This window comes from Arachis hypogaea, chromosome 2, assembly GCF_003086295.3.
Source record: "Arachis hypogaea cultivar Tifrunner chromosome 2, arahy.Tifrunner.gnm2.J5K5, whole genome shotgun sequence".
NCBI classification, from domain to species: domain Eukaryota; kingdom Viridiplantae; phylum Streptophyta; class Magnoliopsida; order Fabales; family Fabaceae; genus Arachis; species Arachis hypogaea.
Window position 1 is genome coordinate 3,799,940 of NC_092037.1, and position 22,071 is coordinate 3,822,010.

Here is a 22,071-nt window from a genome sequence, read left to right on the forward strand (position 1 = left end):
TTCAATAATTAAAAAGAGAACTTGAGATATTAGAATTTTTTAATTTGAGATTTATTTAATCTAATTTTATAAATTAACAATGTTAATAGTCAATTAAGACTATTAAATATATATTGTAATATTACTTAATATACCACATCAATAAATTCTGACACTATTAACAATAAAGCGGTGAAAAGATTAATATAATTAATTTAAAATAAAAAAATTAATTATAAAAAGTCTTTAAAAAATTAATTTAAAAAATAAATTATTTTTTAAGAATTAATTTGACTATTTATTGAATTTTTTTTTAATTTTTCTACATGTTTTTACTACTATATTTTTTTATTGTTATTTTCCATTGTTGAATATTTCCGTCAACTTTGATCTGAGCTATTGGAATTATATATAATAATTTAAAGGCTCTTTTTGGTGTCAATTTTTGTCAAGCTAATGAGTAATTATAGTATTTAATTGTAGTGGAAAAAGAGCACAACACAAAACTGTTTTCCACTAGATGAAAGTCATATATATTAATGACTTTACCAAATTGAAAATTATGGAGATTAATTTTGGTTTTGAAATTTAGGACTATAGTACTATTATTATATTATTATAATTATATATGGCCAGCTATGGTTTTCGCAAACTTTAATATTAAATAGTGAGGGATCAACTTTGACTGATGGTGCCATATGATATGCATATGTCACTTGCCAATTAACATCAACATCATTAATGGAATATTATGTTTAGTTTCTTTGATTACTACTAACACTATTTAACTATAGAAATTTCTTAGCTAAACCTGAAACCACAGCTTTTGCAGCATTCATTACTCTTCCATGGCTAGTTTTAAGTGGCTTGAGCTGTAAATTAAATTCTCCTTTTCACATTCACATAGATAGCATATTAAAATAAGTTTCGATAACGAGAGCATTATTATTTGTTAAGATGATTAATATAACAATTTTACATTAATATACTAAAATTTTAGTATATAATCATAGTAATATATTTCTATAATAAGAACTTATCTATTAAATTAATTATTCACATAAAATATATATTAAAAATATTTAAATTAATATATATATATATATATATATATATATATATATATATATATATAAATACATAGTAATTAAATGAGTGATTAATTTTAGTATATATATAATATTTTTATATTATTATATATCTATTTTACAATAAAAATACTATATAGAGATAAAAAAACTCAATCATTATATATTTGTTGTATATATATATTTTTTATAAGTGATTATTTTGTGGTTATTTTCAGCATTTGCATATTATAGTTAGAAAAGTATTTTAACATATTAAAATATAGGATAAAATATTAAATTGATCTCTTATATTTGTGTGTAATTTTATTTTGGTTTTTAAAGTTTAAAGTGTTTTATTTGAATTCAAAAAAATTTTATTTAGTTTCAATTTAATCCCACCGTAAGGTCAAAGTTAAATAATTAACTAAATGTCTTATATGACAGTAGTACAAGAACAATGACGATAATTTAGAGAATAAGTACAAGTTCTAAAGGTACAAAATTAACCGTGGATACATCAATACATTTATTTATTATTCTCCTTAATTTTATAGAAAAAATTTCATTTAAATTGTAAGAAAAATGATAAATAAATATATTGATGCATTTATGATTGATTTTATACTTTTAAAGTTTGTACTTATTTTTTATATTATCGATCTTGTTCTTATACTGCTATTATATAAGATATTCCGTTAATTATTTAACTTTAACTTCATAATGAGACTACATTAAACTAATTAATACTATTTTGTATTTAAATAAAATATTTTAAATTTTAAGGATCAAAATAAAATTACAGGCCAAAGGTGAGAACCAATTTATTATACCCTAAAATATAATTAAGTGACACAAAAAATTCTTTGGTAAATCAAATGCAAGAAACTAATCATTCACATCAAAATTCTTATAAAATAAATAACTCCACAAGTTGAAAGGACCATTAGAAAACCAATAATTGAATGAAAGTGTGGAAAAAACATGCAAACTGGTAAGTCTTTGGACATTGAAAAAAAAAAAAAAACACAAAAAGAGAAGAAGCAGAATCTTAGCTGGATGCACCACACTACACCTACCTAAATTTTTTACACTCTCCAAAATCTTCACTTTCTCTCTCCACTTTTCTTATTCACTCTTTCAATCTCTCTCTCTCTCTTCACTTTCCATTTTCTTCCTTCTCTTCTCTTTTCTCACTCAACACAATCACACTTACCATTCTTTCTCTCTCTCTCTCTCTCTCTCTCTTCCCTAAACAGAACTCAAACACAAAAAAGAGTTTGAAGAAGAAGAAGAAGCAGCAAGTGAAGGAAGTAGCAGCAACCACCACCACAATGTGGTGCATTTCCACCACCACCACCTTCTTCTTCCTCCTCCTATCCTTGGAGTTATCTTACTCTCAACTCCACCACTACCACCATAGGAGGATCCTCCACCAACCCCTTCTTCCACAACCACAAAACTCATCCCCCACCAATCTCTCATCACCACCATCATCACCACCCTCACCATCACCATCACCACCACCTTCTCCAAACCCAAAGTTCCCATTTTCAACAACACCCACTTCTCAAAATTCTCCCTTTTTCCCAATATACCCTTCTCCGCCGCCGCCACCATCTCCCTCCGCCTTTGCTTCTTTCCCTGCTAACATCTCCTCTCTCATTCTCCCTCACCCCTCAAACTCCAAACACTCCTCCCCTAAACTCATTGCCGGAGCTGTAACCGCCGTTGTACTCGCCGCCGCTGTCTCCGCCGTCTCCGCTGCCGTATACTGCCGTAGAAGGAGGAGGCGCAACCAGTCTGCTGATGACAAGACTCTCAGATCCGATAGCAGCATTCGCCTCTTCCCCCGTGAGCCTCCCGGAGGCGGAGGTGGTGGTCGGAAAACCAGAAACCCTTCCTCCACCAGCTCCGAGTTTCTCTACCTTGGCACCATTGTGAACTCCCGAGGCATCGATGACCGCACCGCCGGCACCGGTGATGGTCGGAACAGCTCCGGCGGAGGGGACGCCAACTTGAATCCTCGGAAAATGGACTCGCCGGAGCTTCAACCGCTTCCGCCACTTGCACGACAGAGCTCAAGAATGCAGCAACGAGATTCCGGCACGACGGCGACAACTACGGCGGCGGATGAAGAAGAAGAAGAATTCTACTCACCAAGAGGTTCGTCATTGGGCGAAAGATCGGGTTCCCGGCGAGTTTTCTCCGCCGTAGCAGGCGTCGATAATCTCGCCGGCGGCCATAGCTGCTCCGATTCAAGCTCCGGCTCATACTCTTCCTCCACCTCGAACTCGCCGGACCGATCACACTCAATTAGCCTCTCTCCGCCAGTGAGTATCAGCCCCAGAAGATCCCAACCGAAGTCGCCGGAAAATCACATTCCACCACCGACACAGCAACAACAACAACAAACCCTAACCGGAGATAACAGAAGCAGAAGCAGAAGCTCAATCTCATCCTCCAATCTCTCTTCGCCACGTGTCCTTTCACCTTCACTGTCCCCAGCTCACAACACCACGAACTACACTCAAACGGCGTCGTATTCAACAACCCCAGAAAGAGAACTTAACCAGTCACCATCGCTTTCACCGATTTCTCTCTCACCGAATCGTTTGCACCCGAAAGTCTCAGATGGGTCACCGAAGATAACGGAAAAGTCTCAAACTTTAGCTTCTTCACCGGAGAAAGTAAAGGTTAGTGAAACATTTTCGCCACAGAGACTATCCAATGCTTCTAACGGTAGTGGAAAGAGTAGTAGTGCGTTGTCATCTTCGACTTTTTCGCTTCCTTCGCCGGATAAGGTTACAACTTTGATGCATCAGAATCATGGGTTAGATCAGTCTCCAACCATTTCTGATGTTTCAGATCGGTATAGGCATTCTCCAATTGCATCAGTGCCTTTGTCACCAACTCTGTTGTCATCACCGGAGAGAGAATTGAATCACGGTGGTGATAATAATTCTTCTCATGCCCCTCCACAGAGGAAGCATTGGGAGATTCCTGACCTGTTGACACCACCCATTGCCGAATTTTCATCAGTGGAGAATGTGTTTGGAGCAGCAGCTTCCGTTGTGGTTCCACAGAGGAAACAATGGGAGATTCCGGCGATTCCGGTGATTTCGGCACCTATTGATCCATCTGGCAGAGTTTCAGCTCCTCCTCCGCCTCCGCCACCACCTCCTCCTCCACCGCCCCTGCCGCCTATGCTGCCGCGACAGCGTAAGCAGTGGGAAGTGCCTTCTCCATCGACGCCTGTGGATCAACCAATTTCTAGGCCACCGGAGCTGACACCGCCTTCTAGGCCTTTTGTCTTGCAGACACCAAATACAAAGGTTTCTCCGGTCGAGTTGCCGCCGAATTCTTCTTCGGGTTTGGGGGTGATTGAGGAGAATTCCGAAGAGGCTTCTAAGCCAAAGCTGAAGCCTTTGCATTGGGATAAAGTGAGGGCAAGTTCTGATCGTGAGATGGTGTGGGATCAGTTGAGGTCCAGCTCCTTCAAGTAAGGAATTTTTTTGTCAATTGACTAATGATTTTCATAAAATTTCCGAATTAATGCATTTTATTGTATAACATTTTCTACTTGGATTCATATTTGTGAAACATGGTGTTTAGTCTTTTAGCTTTTTGATAGTTAGTAGCAATTGGTGTTTCTAAATTCTAAGACTCTTAGCTTATTTGCTTTTAATGGATATCAGTGATTTGAACTACTTTGAAAATGGTAGTTAGTGGTTTGATGATTTTGATGTGTTTGATGTTGCAATTAGTGTGCTTGAGTTGATCATTGGATTGGTTTTCGGCTTGCAGGTTGAATGAGGAGATGATTGAGACATTGTTTGTAGTGAACACACCAAACCCCAAACCCAAGGACACTACTCCACGCTCGGTCCTTGCCCCTCCACATCAGGAGGATAGGGTGTTAGATCCCAAGAAGTCCCAAAATATTGCTATATTGCTAAGAGCGCTCAACGTGACTATAGAAGAAGTGTGTGAAGCATTGTTAGAAGGTATGTCCTCTTGGCTTTAGATCCATCGAGTTTTGTGGTAACGATTACTATTGATTGTCGCTGAAGAATGTCTCGACTAGGTGATGTGGTTATATACAGAATCATGCGTGATGTAAATCTGTCTTCATAATCATTTGGAATTAATTCTTTACTATTCCTAGTACATGATTTTTGCCTACATGTGGAGTTGATAAATTGCTGTTTAATGTTGCAAGGTTCAAATAGGGGTTTTAGAAAGGGAAAAAACTTGGTCTACCCCTTATTTGGCAACATTTTTATATTGTGATTTGGTTATATATAAAGTTGGTGTACGTGATGTCTAGATATGCATGCGAGTAAAAATGTTAAAATGATTAGTTGTGATTATTACATGCATAGTTGTTAGAAGTTCGAACCATACGTTTCATGATTCGAACCTATTGCTGGGACTGGTCCAATTCTGATAACGATTCGAATCTTACAGTTCGAGCTATTCATAGGCAACATAACATGTGTTCTCGAACCCCTTCTCATGGCTCTCACATTTAGTCTTTTCAAACCCCCTTCTCTGCCACTTCATACTCCCTCTTCCCAAACCACTTCTATGCTCTCTTTACTTTCTCATTGTTCTGTCCCTGCTTTCAGTTTCTGTTGCCATTGTGTTTTTCCCACTATTACTGGATCCTAAGATGGCTCCTAGTCTCCTACTCAGCCTAAGATGGTTAAAAAGGATGTTGCATGGGGGCATTGTAGTTTTTGCAACATTTTATGCGATTTTTGTATGATCTAGGTATATACATTTGCTATTTATCGTTCGTAATGATAAATGATATTCAGTTCACAATTCTAAAGTTGGTCAAACGATTTACAAAACAATTCACAATTTGACAACTATCATTACATGATACATACTAACCGATGGAGGTTTTGAGTCACTTCTTTTCATCCTTTAGAACTTGGCTTGTTGCCCTTGTTCATGAGAATGTGCTGAATGGCAAATACTCTAGTGCTACTTGGCATCTTACATAGACAATAGCTGAATAATTTGCAACTCTGCAGGTATAACCGATACACTTGGAACAGAACTGCTCGAGAGCTTGTTAAAAATGGCACCAAGCAAGGAAGAAGAACGTAAATTGAAGGAACATAAAGATGACTCGCCAACCAAGCTTGGTCCTGCCGAGAAATTTTTGAAGGCAGTGCTTGATGTGCCTTTCGCGTTTAAACGGGTGGAAGCAATGCTTTACATTGCTAATTTTGAGTCAGAATTGGAATACCTTAGGAAATCTTTTCAAACTCTCGAGGTATCTAGTCACCTTTTCCCCACTGATTTACTTAAGAACTAGAAATATTTGCCATTACATCAGGTTAATGGCAAATATTTCTAGGTTTAAAGCCGGCAAAGCAAAATCATTCTATGAATTATGTTCATTTGCATTTAGATTTCCTCAATTACATGTCATGATATGTAGTTTCTATGCTTATTTCCGACTAATATTTTTGCAGGTTGCCTGTGAAGAGCTGCGAAACAGCCGAATGTTCTTGAAGCTTCTAGAGGCAGTGCTTAAAACCGGTAACCGCATGAATGTGGGGACAAACCGTGGCGATGCACATGCCTTCAAGCTCGATACGCTTCTCAAGCTGGTTGATGTCAAAGGCGCAGACGGTAAAACCACTTTACTCCACTTTGTGGTACAAGAAATCATTAGAACCGAAGGCGCTCGCCTCTCAGGCACCAACCAAACTCCAAGCACGACCACCAACGAAGACGCCAAATGCCGGAGGCTGGGTCTACAAGTAGTGTCTAGCCTAAGCTCAGAGCTAGCAAATGTGAAGAAAGCCGCTGCTATGGATTCCGAAGTTCTAAGCAGCGAAGTTGCTAAACTCTCCAAAGGGATTGCACACATCGCCGAGGTTGTGAAACTAAACCAAACATTAGGATCAGATGAAAGCAATCACAAATTCACAGAATCAATGAACAAGTTCATGAGAATGGCTGAGGAGGAGATACTAAAGATTCAAGCACAAGAGAGTGTTGCAATATCGCTTGTGAAAGAAATCACCGAGTATTTCCATGGAAACTTGTCAAAGGAAGAAGCTCATCCATTTAGAATCTTCATGGTGGTAAGAGACTTCTTGAATGTTCTTGATAGGGTTTGTAGGGAAGTTGGTATGGTTAATGAGAGAACCATGGTTAGTTCTAATCATAGATTCCCGATACCGGTGAACCCTTTGCTTCCACAACCTCTAAACCCTATGCTTCCACAACCTCTTCCTGGTTTACATGGAAAGAGAAACTATAGTTCTTCAGATGATGATAGTTCTTCATCACCTTAAGCCTCAAACTATGTTAGTGTCACATCTTCGGCCGCATCTTTATTTCGCCGGCAATTGCGAGTTTGGATTTTGGAAGGAAAGGAATAGTAGAAAGGGCTCGAAGCGTAAACCAAAATATGTTCTACTCTTCGAACCCTTTCCTCCGATTCTTTCCTTTCCAAAACCTCAACTCGCAAACATGCCCTTAGAAAACTTCTCAAAAAGAGGTTTGTTATATGTACATACATAGCATGCGATTTTGTGTCAACGTACAATGCATTCGCCATCAGATGAGGCGTAGATCACCCCATTTGACGGCGAATGATGTACGAGTTGGCACAATATCCCCATAAGATGTACATATAACATTTTTCTTTCAAGAAAACAACCTGGAAACAGGTGATTTTGACTACTGGCCTTGGGTGGGATGCTTGTATGGTTTTGGCCCAAGTGATATTTTTTGTTTCCTTTGTTAAATTGTATAAATCCATGTAAAAGATTTTCAGTATTATATGATAGATTATATATATATGTAGATGATTAAGAGTAGAGGATTTTCTTTTTGGGAAAAAATAAGCTTGCCTTATATGATTGAGATATATGTATATTATAAGGTTGGTGTACAAAGTTTAATATTCAATTAGAGAGAGTACTTTGTTGCAATTATTAAGATTCTAATTTGCAAAGCTGCCATATAATGCTTTAGTCAATTCCAGATCTTGGATCTCATCCTACTCCATGTTACTAAAAATGGGTTGGAGCTAGTAAAGCTGAATTTTAACCCAAGACACTTTAGTAAAAGTGTGTCTTTTTTTCTTCTGATTTAACAAAGTGTCACTAATAACTAATAAGCTATCCAAAGGAACAAAAAAAAATTTGTAATTAAAAAATATTTATACCATAAATTTTATTGGCAAAACAAAGTTAAATACAAAAGAGTAATTAAACTTTCTTTTGTGTGGCTGTAGGTAAAATCTTATTATAATTATTTTTTTCTTGATATTATTATAATTTTATTTTATTAATGGTAGTAAACCTTATTATACATTGAAAGCATCTTTTGGAGGTTTTTTCTTGAAAAATAAAAAGCATAAAATCATATAAGATTATTTGAAATCAATTTTCACATCTCAAGTGTAACCAATTTTTTTTAATATATAATTTCCTTCTCTCTCTCTCTTTTATTTTATTTTAATGTAATAACAAATAAATGAGATTTTTCTAGAATTGTGACAAGGCCGACCAGCTATGTTATCAAGAATTCAAGATGGAAAGATTTTGTAATTTTGTGGCAGTTTTCATTTGTTATTATTATTAATAATTTAGAAGAAAAGGTATCTTGCATGTTATGTACATTTTTGTTGCACGTGATGGCATGGCCTATGAGGAGAATTAATGGCAAAATAGCTAACCATAGCTGAAATCAATTTTTAATCATATTTATTTTGGATAAGGGAGTCTTTAAAAAAAGTTGCAAATACATCATTAATCTCTTAATATTAAAAATTAAAAATTAATTAGTCAAATTTTCTTTGGTAAAAACTAATTTATCTGAAACAAAAAATGTTAAAAGGATCAATCTAAAACATAGAGCATAGAGCATAGAAGAATCCATTTATCTATTTAGTGTGTGACATGAATATGAAAATGATGAGCATGTGCCTTGTAGAAAAACACACATGTGAACACCACCACATACAAGAATCCAAGGTACTTAGTTGGATATTTATATTCAAGCCAAAACATTGGTCTTCGTTGTCAATTTCAATGGTGGATCCTTGTCCATAAGAGGTAGATATTCAGATGAAAATAGTTTTTTTTGTGAAAATAATGAATAAAATATTGATATATATTATATTAAATAATTTAATTAAATTAATTAACGGTTTGTAACTATCATTTTCATATATAAAGATATTTTTATGTGAATAATCATTTTTTAAAAAATTACACATTTTTACTTGCCTTGCTTTCATATACCATTAGTACAAGAAGAGTCTTTTTTCTTTAATTGTTTTAAAAATTTTATTTAGGATAACTTATACTAGGAACTCTTCTATTTGTGAAATTACTTATTAACTTACTATAATTTAAAATTTGACAATTAATATATTAATATTATGCCATTTTAAAAAAATTATGTTACCATAAAAATTTAATTATTCGTCTATTACAAGTTTGATTATTTTATTACAATGTTTAACACACATGACATGAATGTTGGCCATCTATTCTATGGAGCAATTCCTGTTTATGGAGCTATAAAAAATAATTAAAATTATGTTATTATTTCTGATTTTGCCACTATATTTATCTATTAAACTTACAGATTTTTTTACAAATTATTCTCCAAATTTTGGCACTATATTCTGAAAATTAATTTGAAGAATAATTTTTAAAAATCTGTAAATCTAACAAGTAAATAAAATGGGAAAAAATATGTCTTGGAACATAATTTTAAAAAGCTCCATGAAACCATTTGTAATGAATGTTTATGGATATATGGTCAAACTTAAGCTTTAACACTGTTTGCATACCACAATTTTCCTCAAAAAGAAAAAAAAAAGAAAAAAAAGAGTTTCTAAATCTTGTGTCTAAATTCACACACCTTCCCGGAAAATGTGTTCTTGCTAATCCTAATATTACAAAATAAAAATTAACACTCCATTTTTTCTTCTTTTTTCTTGTTTTGTTTCTTTCTTTTTTACTTTTTAATTCCTTTGAAGAAATTAATTTGATCCATCACTTGGAAAATTCCATTGCTAGTAGCATCACCTACATTGCATAGAAAAACCAGGATTATTATTCACTTACCCTGCTTTAATTTATTGAATTTGGACATGAAGGAAGGAATTATTGTTCTTCATATTTTCAATCATATGGAAAGTGATTTGAGAAGCATATTTCATACAATGGAAGGATCCTGGTCCCAACCTCCTTCTTAGCATCTGGTTAGCATCAAAACTCATTGATGAAAAATCTTCATTATAATTATTCTTTCAAAATTTTATATTGTGATTTTCATCTTGGATGATTAAAATATTTATATTCGGATAACATTTTTGAACATCTAAATGTTTTATTCGATGTCAAAATCTATTTCATTAATTTAGATTTTGATATGGTCTCTACTCGATACTTAAACTAATGTTTTTCGTGTTCATCCGAAGGGCGCATGGTTAGAAGAATGTTTTTACATTTTTAAGAATTTTATACTAAAAATTTTACATTGAAATTATTTTACAAAATAAAATTCCTAAAAAATGTAAAAACTTTTCATGAACTATACACACCTACTCAAATCTTGATAGATAGACCCCTTTGGTTCTATTAGGAAATCACACATTGCATTGAAGGGAGAAATTTTGTTTTTTGTTTTTTTTTTTTTTGTTTTTTTTTTTATGGGAAGTGATTTGATAAGCATATATTATGAATCAAGAGGAGCTTGGTCTTAACCTCCTAATTAGCTTTAGTTTCTTGATTGGTTACCTCCATTCATATTTGGTTAGCATTTAAATTCATTGATTTCTATGGCAATGAAATTAGTTCTTAACAAAAGAAAAAACCCTAACAAATTGATTCCTAACCTAACCTAAAATTATTAGGAAAATTGACTCCTAACATTTCCTAAAAAGAGTATGAATTGGTCCCCCCTTTTTTTTTTTAATTTTACATGTGGTTTGATGAAAAGACTACAAATTGTGTAAATTGTTTTGACAAGTAAAGGATTAGGCCAAGTTTGGATTGATTTTTGTTTTTCATCTTTTAAAAAAGACTTTTTGTTTAATTAGAAGAAACAGTTTTGTATTGGAAAGGTAATAGAAAAAGTACCTATTTTTAGTAGACAATTCATTACAATCTTCTTAAAATTTTGCTTTATTAAAAACTAATACATGCTTAAAATAAAAGAAGTTTTTTTAATAAGAGTGCTTTTCTAAAAATTGACTTCAAACACCAATTAAAAAAAATACTTAAAAAAAAAACCAATCCAAACAAACACTTAACTCGACTTATATTTACATCACTGAGCAGCCTCTATCTTTTGCAGGGATTGTTTTAACATCAAAAGAGAGTCATGGAACAATTTAGACAGATTGGTAAGGCATTGGGGAGTTTGAAGGCTTTGATGTTATTCAAAGAGAATATTCAAATCAATCAAAGACAGTGTTGTCTTCTTCTTGAAGTGTTCACCTTTGCATATGATACTATTGCAGATGAGATCAAACAGAACCTCAAATTTGAAGAAAGGAATGTGAAATGGAAAGGATTAGAACAACCTTTGAAAGAGATTCATAAGATCTTCAAAGAAGGTGAATCATATGTAAGGCACTGTTTGGAAACAAAAGATTGGTGGGCTAAGGCTATTATATTGTGTCACAACACAGACTCTGTTGAGTTGCATATACATAACTTGATTTGTTGCATGCCAGTTGTGATTGAAGCTATCGAATTGGCCGGAGAAACTTCAGGGATCGATCAGGACGACATGAATAAGAGGAAGTTAATAAATTCTCATAAGTTCAGAACAGAGTTTAGAGATATGAACCTTTTTCAATGGAAATTTGGGAAACAGTACTTAATTACACCCGAGTTTTGCAGCCGATACGAAACGGTTTGGAAGGAGGACAGGTGGTTTCTTCAACAGAAAATGCATGAGAAGAAGATGGCAGGAGCAACAAAGCAAGAGAGAAGATTGATAGAACTTATTTTGAAGAATTTGCAAGAATCATGGGAAGGGAAGCTTATTCCAAGTTCAACCTTGGTTGGATCTAAGGACTTCCAGGTTAAGAGAAGGATGGGGAATGGACAAGACAAGGAAATTGCGTGGTTAGGCGAAAGCTTCGTGATCAAGCATTATACCGGAGAAATCGAAGCTTGGGAGCCAGAGATCAGAGAAGTTTTGTCTCTGTCTCATCCAAACATAATGGATGTTCTTTGTGGTTTCACTGATGATGACAAGAAAGAATGTTTCTTGCTTATGGAAGTTATGAGCAAAACATTAAGCACTTACATCAAGGAGATCCATGGCCCCAAGAAGCAGAAACCGTTCTTACTCCATGTCGCGATCGATCTTATGCTTCAGATTGCGCGAGGAATGGAATACCTGCATTCAAAGAAAATTTATCATGGAGAGCTAAATCCTTCAAACATTCTTGTTAAGCCAAGAGGTAACTTGCCTGATGATTACTTGCATGCCAAGGTAACTGGTTTTGGCCTATCTTCGGCCATGGAATCAAACCAGAAAGGGGGTACAAATCAAAATCAGAATGGAACTTCACCATTCATCTGGTATGCTCCAGAAGTACTTGAAGAGCAAGAAAATTCCGGGGGTGCCTTGCAATGCAAGTATTCAGAGAAATCTGATGTTTATAGCTTCGGAATGGTTTGCTTTGAACTTCTAACAGGTAAAGTCCCTTTTGAAGATAGTCATCTACAAGGAGAGAAGATGAGTAGGAACATAAGGGCAGGGGAGAGGCCACTTTTCTCGCTAAATTCGCCGAAATATGTCATCAACTTGACAAAGAAATGTTGGCATACAGACCTGAATCAGCGTCCGAGCTTCTCTTCCATCTGTAGAATTCTCCGGTACATAAAACGGTTTCTTGCCATGAATCATAGTCATATCACTCAATTAGAGGCACTGGCGCCAACGCCGGCTGTAGATTACTGTGACATAGAGACTGCACTTTTGAAGAAGTTTCCTACTTGGGGGAATTCTGAATCTACATCGATATCACAAATTCCTTTTCAAATGTTTTCTTATCGAGTTGCAGAACGAGAGAAAACAGGTACATACTCTAAAGAGAACTCTGAATCTGGAAGCGACGCTTCAGCGTGTGGCGATGATCTTGCTACCTCTGGAGATGAGGCATTCATATCATCCACAAATGAAAAGAAGATTTGCCCTGCAAATGAAAGCATGAGTACCAAGAAGCATTCACTAGCAAGGAAATCATTAGATTTTAATAAGCCAATAAAACAACAAGGTTTACCTTCAAACTTTGTTTCTTACTCCATGTTAATTACTATCCATGAAATTGTTCAACAAAACCAATTAATGATTCTCCATTTTGTGCTACTATTTCATAATTCTAGGGTGCAATCCATGCTGCCATCTTTGGTTAATGAAAAAAAATGAAATGATTATTATGTTGGTTATAAAGTTAACCTAAAAATCTATCATGTTTTCAAGTCAAAACAACCAATGGCATCACATGGAACTTGACAAGTTCAAAATTACTTCCATGAACTTCCACTACTTCACCATAAAACATGTCCTCATTTTACAAAATTTTATTATATGATGATCAACATTGAATGAACCCATAGACATAATAAGCTAATGCAGTATCTAAATTTTTTTTATCATTGTATGCATGGATAACTAATACTGATCTAAAAATTAAAGGTATGTGAAGATAAGTACTTGAATGATTTACATGTTCTTGTGCTCTTCAATGCAGTTACACCAAGATCAGCAAGGCCTCCGCAGATGTCGTCTTTTGGGCGGCCGAAGAGGACTAGTTCGGACCAGCAAACATCGAATTCAAGAACAAGAAGAACAGCTTCGGGTCATGTCTCGGATTCCGAGCTCTCTTAGATCTTCACAGCATATCATCATCAGAATTCAGACACACTTTAAGTCTTTCTTCAGGCCCTATGCGGACTCCTTGATCAACTATAAATTCCAAGATGATTCTCTCAATTTGCAAAGGAAGGATTGATTCTTACATAGTTAGCTTAAGATATTTCAAATTAAGGTATTCCTAAAAAATGATGTCGTTTGTAAGTAGGGATATAAGAGCAGCAAGCCTTGTATACACTAAAAATTCTTCGTCCGCCCTAAAAATATTCTTCACAATCGAACAACGACGACTTTTCAAGTGTGTAATGAAACCACTTATCTCAAAATTTTAGACCTTTTAATCATAGAAGTTCTTCTATCATATCATAAAAATACATATTCCAAAAACTTAAATTGTTAGATAGAAGTATATGAATAGTTATATATCGAACAAAATATAATAGTTATGTAATATAGAAAGAGACAGAAATGAACAAGAATTTTGAGTCATAGGGGTGAAAAAGGTGAAAAGCATGCAACTTCTGCATAATTTTGAATGATGGTGTACAGTAATATATATTTTTTCCCTGTATCAACTACAGTTAGCTTTCTTTGCAAGTAATTCAAAAGCATATATGGTATTCTTTTGATAAATTACAATTTCATTTGGAAAGTCATGGAAATTAGTGAATAATATCTGGGGTGCATCCAAATCTGCAATTTCAGTAATATATTTTCCTCACTTCCTTAACAGACTGCAGTCTCCACCCATCCATGGAGAAACTTGGGGGAAGGAGCAAATTCAATGAATTTTGAAGGACAACAATCTTCAAGTCTGGTGCAGCTACCTTGTCGATTTGAGAGCCGCGACAAATCAAAGAAAACATAGTAGTCAAGTGAATCTTCTAAGAGAGTTACAAGGCTCCAACTTCACTGATTCTTCAATTCAAAAATCATATATTTTGGACATGCTTCATAAATTTCTTGTTCATCAAGAAATAGCTTCTTTGAGTCAATGCCATTGGACAAACTCAGAGATCCCATTCAAGCTTTACTCCCTTGTTAATAATTGAAGAATAAAGTTTAATCCGAAATATTGCGAATGCTGAAACCGAACTGCTTTTCCGATTTCATTGTTAACCAATGTATACTTTCCCACTGTCAAACCATCTGTAGCAGTTTCACAATTCCGATCGAATTGGCGGCAACAAGCATATTAGACTTCTTTTTCCAGCAGACACTAGAAACAAACTGTCCATTATTGTCATCACTAGTCGAATGACCAGAAACCGGATCGATAGATTCGAATTTATGAGAAGTGATTGGCAATGGCAGTGACTTGTGATAACAATATACCTGAAACATATAAACATTTACAAGGTATTAGAAAAAGAACCTATGAAGTATGAACTTCAAGCATCTTCCATATAGACATAGTATAAAACTTGTATGTTTTAGAACATAAGAACATGTAATAATGAATGGTTACAGCAACAATGGTAAGGTGACATTAATCCATGTCTAACTCCATTCTATTAGGTTCCGTTTGGTAACTGTTTTAAGACAGAAAATACAAATCTGTTTGGAGAAGGAGACGGATATATAGGCAAATGCTTTTGTTCAGAAAAAAAAAAGTTCGACTAAGGACGACCGGGACAAGAAAAAATTAGAGGCGCAACTTTTTTGCCTTGTCTATATCTCTCGTCTTTGTATTTTCTGTCTTGAGATACTTACCAAATACAACCTTATGGTCACAATTCGAGTGACTCAGATAAATAATATACCATGTTATAAAGTCGAGGTTATCATAAAGTAAAAACTATACCTCATTAGTTTCCGAACCGCATGCAATATATCCATCTGAAACAGATAAACCTACAAAATTCTGAACAAAAAGAACATGAACAACCACCAAAATTAGAACAAGACAATATATAAAAAAATGTGAAGGAACCAACCTTTTCATTACTATGACCTTTGAAGGTTAAGGCACAAGCATCAGATGACAAACCAGAAGAACTTGCTTTCTTCAGGTCCCATAGCTTCAAAGAGTTGTCAGTGGAAGCAGAAACAACTGTTTCAGCATCTACAGATTTTACATAGCTAACAGCTTTTCCATGACCACCTAAGGTGCACCAAGGGACTCGAGTGTGGCGAAGATCATAGCCGTAGACCTTGTAATCAGCTGAACCAAAGAACAAAAGGTGTGTTGAGAAACTGGAGAACTGTACACAGCATACATTGGCAGGGTTCCATATGGTTCCTACAGAGTTTCTCTGCAAAGAACAAAAACCATTGAGACACTTTATTATGTTGTTGCAATGTGAGGCAAACATGTACAAAAAGCATCTTCGATTTATGTTCCTTTACATTCATTCATTCTTTCTTTCCCTATGAAGCATGAACACCCTATGAGATCTAGCCATGATATGAATTGACAAATACGATAATGTTTACAATTATAAGATACGATAAAGTTTGTCATGAAACCACTTCTCCCAAAAGTTTAAGCTGATAGAAGAAGATATATGAATAGTTATATCTCTAACACGCCCCTTCACGCAATAGCCTCTTTTTGGGTTTGCGTGAATTTTTTACAGGCCTTCTTTCTCTTTTTATTTGCCTTATGCCGAAATTTTTTATTTTGGGGTCAACGAGGATCGAACTCTGGACCCTTAGATCATAGAAGCTCTAATACATGTCATGAAATCACTTCTCCCAAAAGCTTAAGCTGATAGGAGAATGCACATGAATAATTATATCTCTAACAAAGTTTTAGACTTAGAATTGTTAAAGAAATATAACAAAACACAACTTTTTAACCATCACAGGGATACTAATCTCGGTATCAAAATAAGCTATTGTAAACACAATATGATGCACTTGTTCGGTATAAAATCAATAACAAAAGAAAGCATGCCTCGCCGATATTCCAGAGTTTGACAGAGCAGTCATCACTTCCACTAGCAAACATTTTTGGATCTGACAGAGAAAAATGAACAGACCAAGCTCTCTTTTGGTGCTCCATGTATTGAGACAATGGCTGACCAGTGCCTGCATCCCACATCTGAGTTCATGCATACATGAAAATACTATTATTAATGTCAAGAAAACCTCAGATATAGTCAAACACCAATACCAATGAAAGCTTTTGCTGGGTGAAAATGAGTTAAACAATTCATGAATTCTTTGGGTTTGGTTACTTCAGTTCTTAATCAAGTTCATTTGTAAAAATAAATAACTTCAGAGTTGTATGTTATTATTATTGTTTTTTTAATTAATTACTATCTGCTACTTGGCTAGTTCTACTTTTTTGTTTGAATATTCAATTAATGTATAGGGTTGTTTTTCACTCAATGTTTAAATAAGCAATGTCTTCGAAAATTCAGTTTTTAGTTTTTTCAGTTACATAGAAGATTTGAACTGCAAAATTACTTTCTCCAAGAAAGTTGAAACAAACACACCCTTTAAGGTTTTAACTTGGACCAACTTGGTTTAGAAACTTTGCTTAGTTGGCAAGAAAGGACAAAAACAATTTCTAATTTTTCAGCAATGACAGTTTCAATGTTGCAAAGATCACACACCTGAACAACACCATCATAATCAGTAGAAGCCAGATGATTTTTAATATAGCTGTTCCAGCACACACAGCTAAGCTTTGATTTATTCGACATCTCGACTACAGGGTACTGGATGTCAACAGAACCACTCATAATACTACTCAAGTCAAAAACCTTGATCTTCTTTGAAACTCCGGCTGCTGCGATGTAATCCTCGTCGCGGTCAAAACTCAAAGCACATATCACATTGGCAGAGCTAAGCAGATCTCGGTTTCTCAATGTGCCGCGTTCTTCAAACTTGCTGTAACGAGCAAACTTGCATAAACCTTCAAAGAAGGTTCCTAAAGAACCAGCAGAACTCTGAATTCTATTGGGCTCCTTAGTAACATTCTCTGTATGATGCAATCTGTCTCTACTTTCAATCACATCTTTATCATAGTTTGCGATGGTTGAAGCCTCTTTGAGTAGCATTTGGCATCTCATTGAAAAATAAGAACTCTCTAGCTGATTTATGTTACTTAAGAATCTTGCCTCATTAGTACTTGAAATGGCATGTTCTGGAAAATGATAACTGCTTCCTATCAATTCAGGATAGTTCACTTGTTTCAAAGGAAACATCGAATCTGTCTCGTGTGAATTACTTCTTTCTACCAACTTAATGTCTTCATCCAACCAACTTAGCTCTTCCACCAACTTTGATTCCTGTTTTTTCTTTTCTTCTTGAAGTGAGACTAGAAAATGTAGTAATTGCTGTGTTTCAGCTTCATCATCATCTGATACTCCAACCGGCAGAACATCATCTGCAGAATTTGATTTCTCTGATTCGGCTATAAACTGAGACTCTAAAATCATCCTGTTAAACATAGAAGGATAATTACAATTTAAAACATTATACGAAGTCATTACAATGCATCTCCTGAAGTTGAAAAAGAATAACCAAAAGATAAGAAGAGCATCATCCCTTTTTCTGTTACCTGGTATTGGGGCGAGAAGACGGATCAGGATGAAGATGCCAAAGACAAAAGCCAGCTTCCTTTGGATTTTCTGATAGAAATCTTGGTGGTAAGATTCTATGACATAGATCTGACATCACGGCTGAATGCAACTCCCATGACTCAATATTGCACAGCAACTGATACAAATGTTCACTTAAAAGTTAAGTATGATATTTTTAGTAGATAAATCTTTACTTGCAAGCAACATCTTATCTTTGATTGATAAAAAAATCACATATCATCAAAGTTAACATATTGAGGAAAATGAAATAAGTAAAAACTTTTTCTTTACCTCAAATAGAAGAATTCCAAGGCTATAAATATTTGAAGAAAATGTGCAAACCCCACCATCTAGCTCTTCTGGACTAGTATACCATTTCTCTTCTAATTGCGTCAAAGACATACATTTCTTCTCTTCTAATTTGGTGGACTCATTTACGGTAGATCCGATTTGATTCGCCATTGTAGTCCTACATCCATGAATGGAAGTGAAATGATGATGCTGCCGAAGAGATCTTGTCTCTTCATAGGAATTTTGCTGCTTCATTCTCAAGATTTGGCTCGCACCGGCATCCTGTTCTAGAGGCATTTTTTTGTTCACATTGCAAGTCAATAATTTATGCAACTCCTGTTGGCCAGATGAACCGATGTACTTGATTTTACTCGAAGAAGGTGATAGAGTGAAACAAGATGGTCTTAAGTTTAGCATGACAACACCTTGGGAATGTGCAAAATCAACCAATTCCAGAATCTGCTTGAATATTTGTAGCCTCCCTGATTTATCGATTTTATGACCTTGTGGCCTAAGCCACTCTCTCAAGTTCATCCCGTCATTTGAGGAACCTGTGCCAGACTTCACAGTTACTTGCAGGGAAGGCATGTTATCAGTCGCATCTGGTTTCGGCATATCAGATTGATGAGACTCATCCTCCTCCTGCCTCATAAGTACTACTCCGGCAGGACCAATTCTTCCGTCGAAGTCCTTGCAAATAACTCCCTTTCCCTTCACGGTTTGCTTCACAATCAAATGAGAAACACTATATGCAGATGAAGTATTCTGAGTAGTTCCATTAATAAAAAGGCCATTGCTTGAGGTAAAGATCTTGTCCACATTGCTTCTATTTGCAGAAACTCTCAGTGATGATTTCAGGCCCCGAAATTCGGATTCAATTCCCTTAACCCCTTTGCTTAGTCTCAATGGTATTTGCTCTTCATCTTGTTGCACAATTTCTCTACTCAAGTTACTATACCTAGACTCAATAGCTAATTGATTCCTCTGAGGGTAGAAATTAGGGTTCTTATTATGAGTTCTAACAGTTAAATCATCATCAATGTGAGCAGAATCTGTCATGGAACAATAACTAGTACTAGGAGGTCCAGATCCAGCTAAAGAAGCAACACATCTACTCAAGTTGTTATCATCATTACCAATAACACACTCATTTTGCAAGATTTCTGGCCAACCTTCCCTAATAGTTGTGCACAATCTTGGTGACTTTTGAACACTTGGTTTGAGCAAAGAATCAAACACCTTCTTCCTCTTGTGTTGTTGTTGTTGTTGTTCCTCAGTTCCTGTTCCACCATTTGCAGTCATGACTTCTGAAACTCAACACCAAGCAATAATCCAAATGCAGCAGTTCCTTCAAACCAAATTTTCAAAAGAAAAAAAAAATTAGATCAATCAAATTCACAAAAATGATAAAACCTCAACATAAAAGTGATGAATTATTTGAACCCAAAAAAAAAAATGCAAATGAGGTTCATAAAAAACATTCCTTTTTCATCTCAATAAGAAGAATTTTGATCACTAAAATTTAAAATAAATAACAGAAAACCTCTAACATAGAAGTGATCAATTATTTGCACAAAAAAAGCAAATGGGGTGCATAAAAAACATTGCTTTTTATGTGATGACACAAATACATGTAAGTGAATGTTGTTTTGCTTAGTTACAACAAAACCAAGAAACATGTTTGGATTGGCATGCATGTAGGATTGAAAAGAGATAAAAAATCTTCAACCATTTTTTGTCACAATAAAGTAGCAATGAAACTTTGAAGGCATAGTAACAATCATTGGAAGAGAAGAGAGGATAGAATGAATAATGATAATGGAAGATAGTTGGTTACCTCAGCTAACTAAGTAACCAAGAGTTTTTCATTGATGCTGAGGGAAAAATATCTTCTTGGCCACAACACTGACAAGCAACAAATTATGAAACCAATGAATGCTTTTGAATGAATTCAGAGGAAAGAAAAACTATTGGGTTGGGTTGTTAGTTTGAGATATTTATGAAGAATTATTATGGACACAATTTTATTCATAAAGTTTTTTGCTTTTTCATTACTGGTATTCAGAACACTGTCCACGTCTGAGGCAAAAAGTGTAGCCACGATGTTTTTTATTTTGTTTTATAGCCACCGATAAATACATAGGAATAAAATCATATTCGGTGTTTACTTTCAATTTTCATTTTTCAATTAAAGAAGTAAATTAAAGAAATTTTTGCTTGTTCTAACTAACATCCATTTGAAAGCACAAAAATTATCTAAATATGATGGCACAATATTAGAAAAGATCAACTGAATCTTTAAACGATAATAATGACAATCTAAATAGACACTTTCTTAAGGAAGTAAATTTACTATTTCGGTATTTCCATTACTTTGCTGAGTTGGATGTGTTAGTTTCATTTGCATTAGATTATCAATTATTGAGACTAGATTTTGAATCTTTACAACAAGCATTTCTTATAGTTTTGATGTAGCATCTAGCGATTTGAATATGTGTATAAAAATATCATCTACATTAATTTTTCTATTTTTTAAAATTTTTTTAGTTTATATTATATATTAAAAAAAACCCTAATATTTGAATTTTGATCTTCTAATTTTTGAATTTTTACTTTAGAAGATAAAGTATAATTTTTTCGAAAAGAGGATTAACATTAATAGTGACATAAATTATCTCTCCGGAAACATTAATTTATCTCCTTTTTTTTTATTTACCAAAGATAGAGAAATTCAAACTCGCGATCTCTTAAATGAGTATGGAGAGATTATGCCATTTAGACTATAACTCTTTGGAAATACTAATTTATCTCTTGCAATCACAAATAGTTTAGCTTTGATTAATGAAACATATCTTTCAAGACCAGGTATACCATTTAAACTCAGATTTTAATTTGAATATATTAATAGCTTATCTTTATTTATGTTGTTATTCCATTTTATACAATACTATGTAAATTACTATTATCATCAAATGTTTTACTTAGTACTTAGATGAACATTTAAATTCTTAAATGTATCTATCTATTCTTAATATATAAAAGTAGGTACATATGTTTACCCACATTACTTCTAAGTTATTTCTCTTCTTCTACTTATGCTATGTCAGTATTATCGCTTACTTGGCAAAATTTTAAAATCCACCACTCAAATCTTGCCAAATCAACTTTTATTTCAAATAAAAAAAACACAAAAAACAAAACCAACAACTTAACTTTTTCCAAAAAGTTCTGAAAACCAAAGAGCATATTACCTTTCTCATACTTCTGGAAATCCTCTTCCTCTTGGCACATCTTCCGTACCAAAATCTTAT

General features: G+C 34.5%; 3 protein-coding genes across 5 annotated transcripts; 2 read left to right on the forward strand and 1 right to left on the reverse strand.

Moving 5' to 3' along the window:
- The first annotated feature begins 1,986 nt into the window (after positions 1-1,986).
- LOC112733659 (formin-like protein 1) lies at positions 1,987-8,011 on the forward strand. Its single transcript, XM_025782699.3, has 4 exons — positions 1,987-4,548; positions 4,854-5,053; positions 6,092-6,336; positions 6,539-8,011. Exons 1-4 carry the CDS (start codon positions 2,381-2,383, stop codon positions 7,367-7,369), a joined length of 3,444 nt encoding a protein of 1,147 aa, XP_025638484.1. The 5' UTR covers positions 1,987-2,380; the 3' UTR covers positions 7,370-8,011.
- Positions 8,012-9,977: 1,966 nt separating this feature from the next.
- LOC112733677 (uncharacterized) lies at positions 9,978-14,272 on the forward strand. Of its 2 annotated transcripts, XM_072213478.1 has the most exons (3): positions 9,978-10,299; positions 11,397-13,335; positions 13,813-14,272. In XM_072213478.1, exons 2-3 carry the CDS (start codon positions 11,424-11,426, stop codon positions 13,947-13,949), a joined length of 2,049 nt encoding a protein of 682 aa, XP_072069579.1. In that variant the 5' UTR covers positions 9,978-10,299; positions 11,397-11,423; the 3' UTR covers positions 13,950-14,272. The 2 variants fall into 2 exon arrangements, with proteins under 2 accessions (XP_072069579.1, XP_029146884.1); XM_029291051.2 differs by lacking the exon at positions 9,978-10,299 and having other exon boundaries at positions 11,317-13,335; positions 13,813-14,080.
- A 157-nt stretch (positions 14,273-14,429) lies between these two features.
- Positions 14,430-20,841, reverse strand: LOC112733668 (protein SUPPRESSOR OF PHYA-105 1). 2 transcript variants are annotated; one of them, XM_025782709.3, is made up of 8 exons: positions 20,598-20,841; positions 18,761-20,108; positions 18,448-18,605; positions 17,498-18,326; positions 16,834-16,980; positions 15,872-16,189; positions 15,739-15,798; positions 14,430-15,269 (listed from the first exon to the last, which is right to left on the reverse strand). In XM_025782709.3, exons 2-8 carry the CDS (start codon positions 20,060-20,062, stop codon positions 15,075-15,077), a joined length of 3,009 nt encoding a protein of 1,002 aa, XP_025638494.1. In that variant the 5' UTR covers positions 20,063-20,108; positions 20,598-20,841; the 3' UTR covers positions 14,430-15,074. The 2 variants fall into 2 exon arrangements, with proteins under 2 accessions (XP_025638494.1, XP_029146882.1); XM_029291049.2 differs by having other exon boundaries at positions 20,490-20,655.
- Positions 20,842-22,071: the final 1,230 nt, after the last annotated feature.

Coding starts and splice junctions, on each gene's coding strand:
- LOC112733668 (XM_025782709.3), bottom strand. CDS start 20,062: ATGACTGCAAATGGTGGAACAGGAACTGAGGAACAACAACAACAACAA. Junction 16,981..17,497: donor ATTATGATGGTGTTGTTCAG/GTGTGTGATCTT, acceptor GCATGAACTCAG/ATGTGGGATGCAGGCACTGG. Junction 16,190..16,833: donor AACTCTGGAATATCGGCGAG/GCATGCTTTCTT, acceptor TGTTCTTTGCAG/AGAAACTCTGTAGGAACCAT.
- LOC112733677 (XM_072213478.1), top strand. CDS start 11,424: ATGGAACAATTTAGACAGATTGGTAAGGCATTGGGGAGTTTGAAGGCT. Junction 13,336..13,812: donor TAAGCCAATAAAACAACAAG/GTTTACCTTCAA, acceptor TCTTCAATGCAG/TTACACCAAGATCAGCAAGG.
- LOC112733659 (XM_025782699.3), top strand. CDS start 2,381: ATGTGGTGCATTTCCACCACCACCACCTTCTTCTTCCTCCTCCTATCC. Junction 4,549..4,853: donor TTGAGGTCCAGCTCCTTCAA/GTAAGGAATTTT, acceptor TTCGGCTTGCAG/GTTGAATGAGGAGATGATTG. Junction 6,337..6,538: donor AATCTTTTCAAACTCTCGAG/GTATCTAGTCAC, acceptor ATATTTTTGCAG/GTTGCCTGTGAAGAGCTGCG.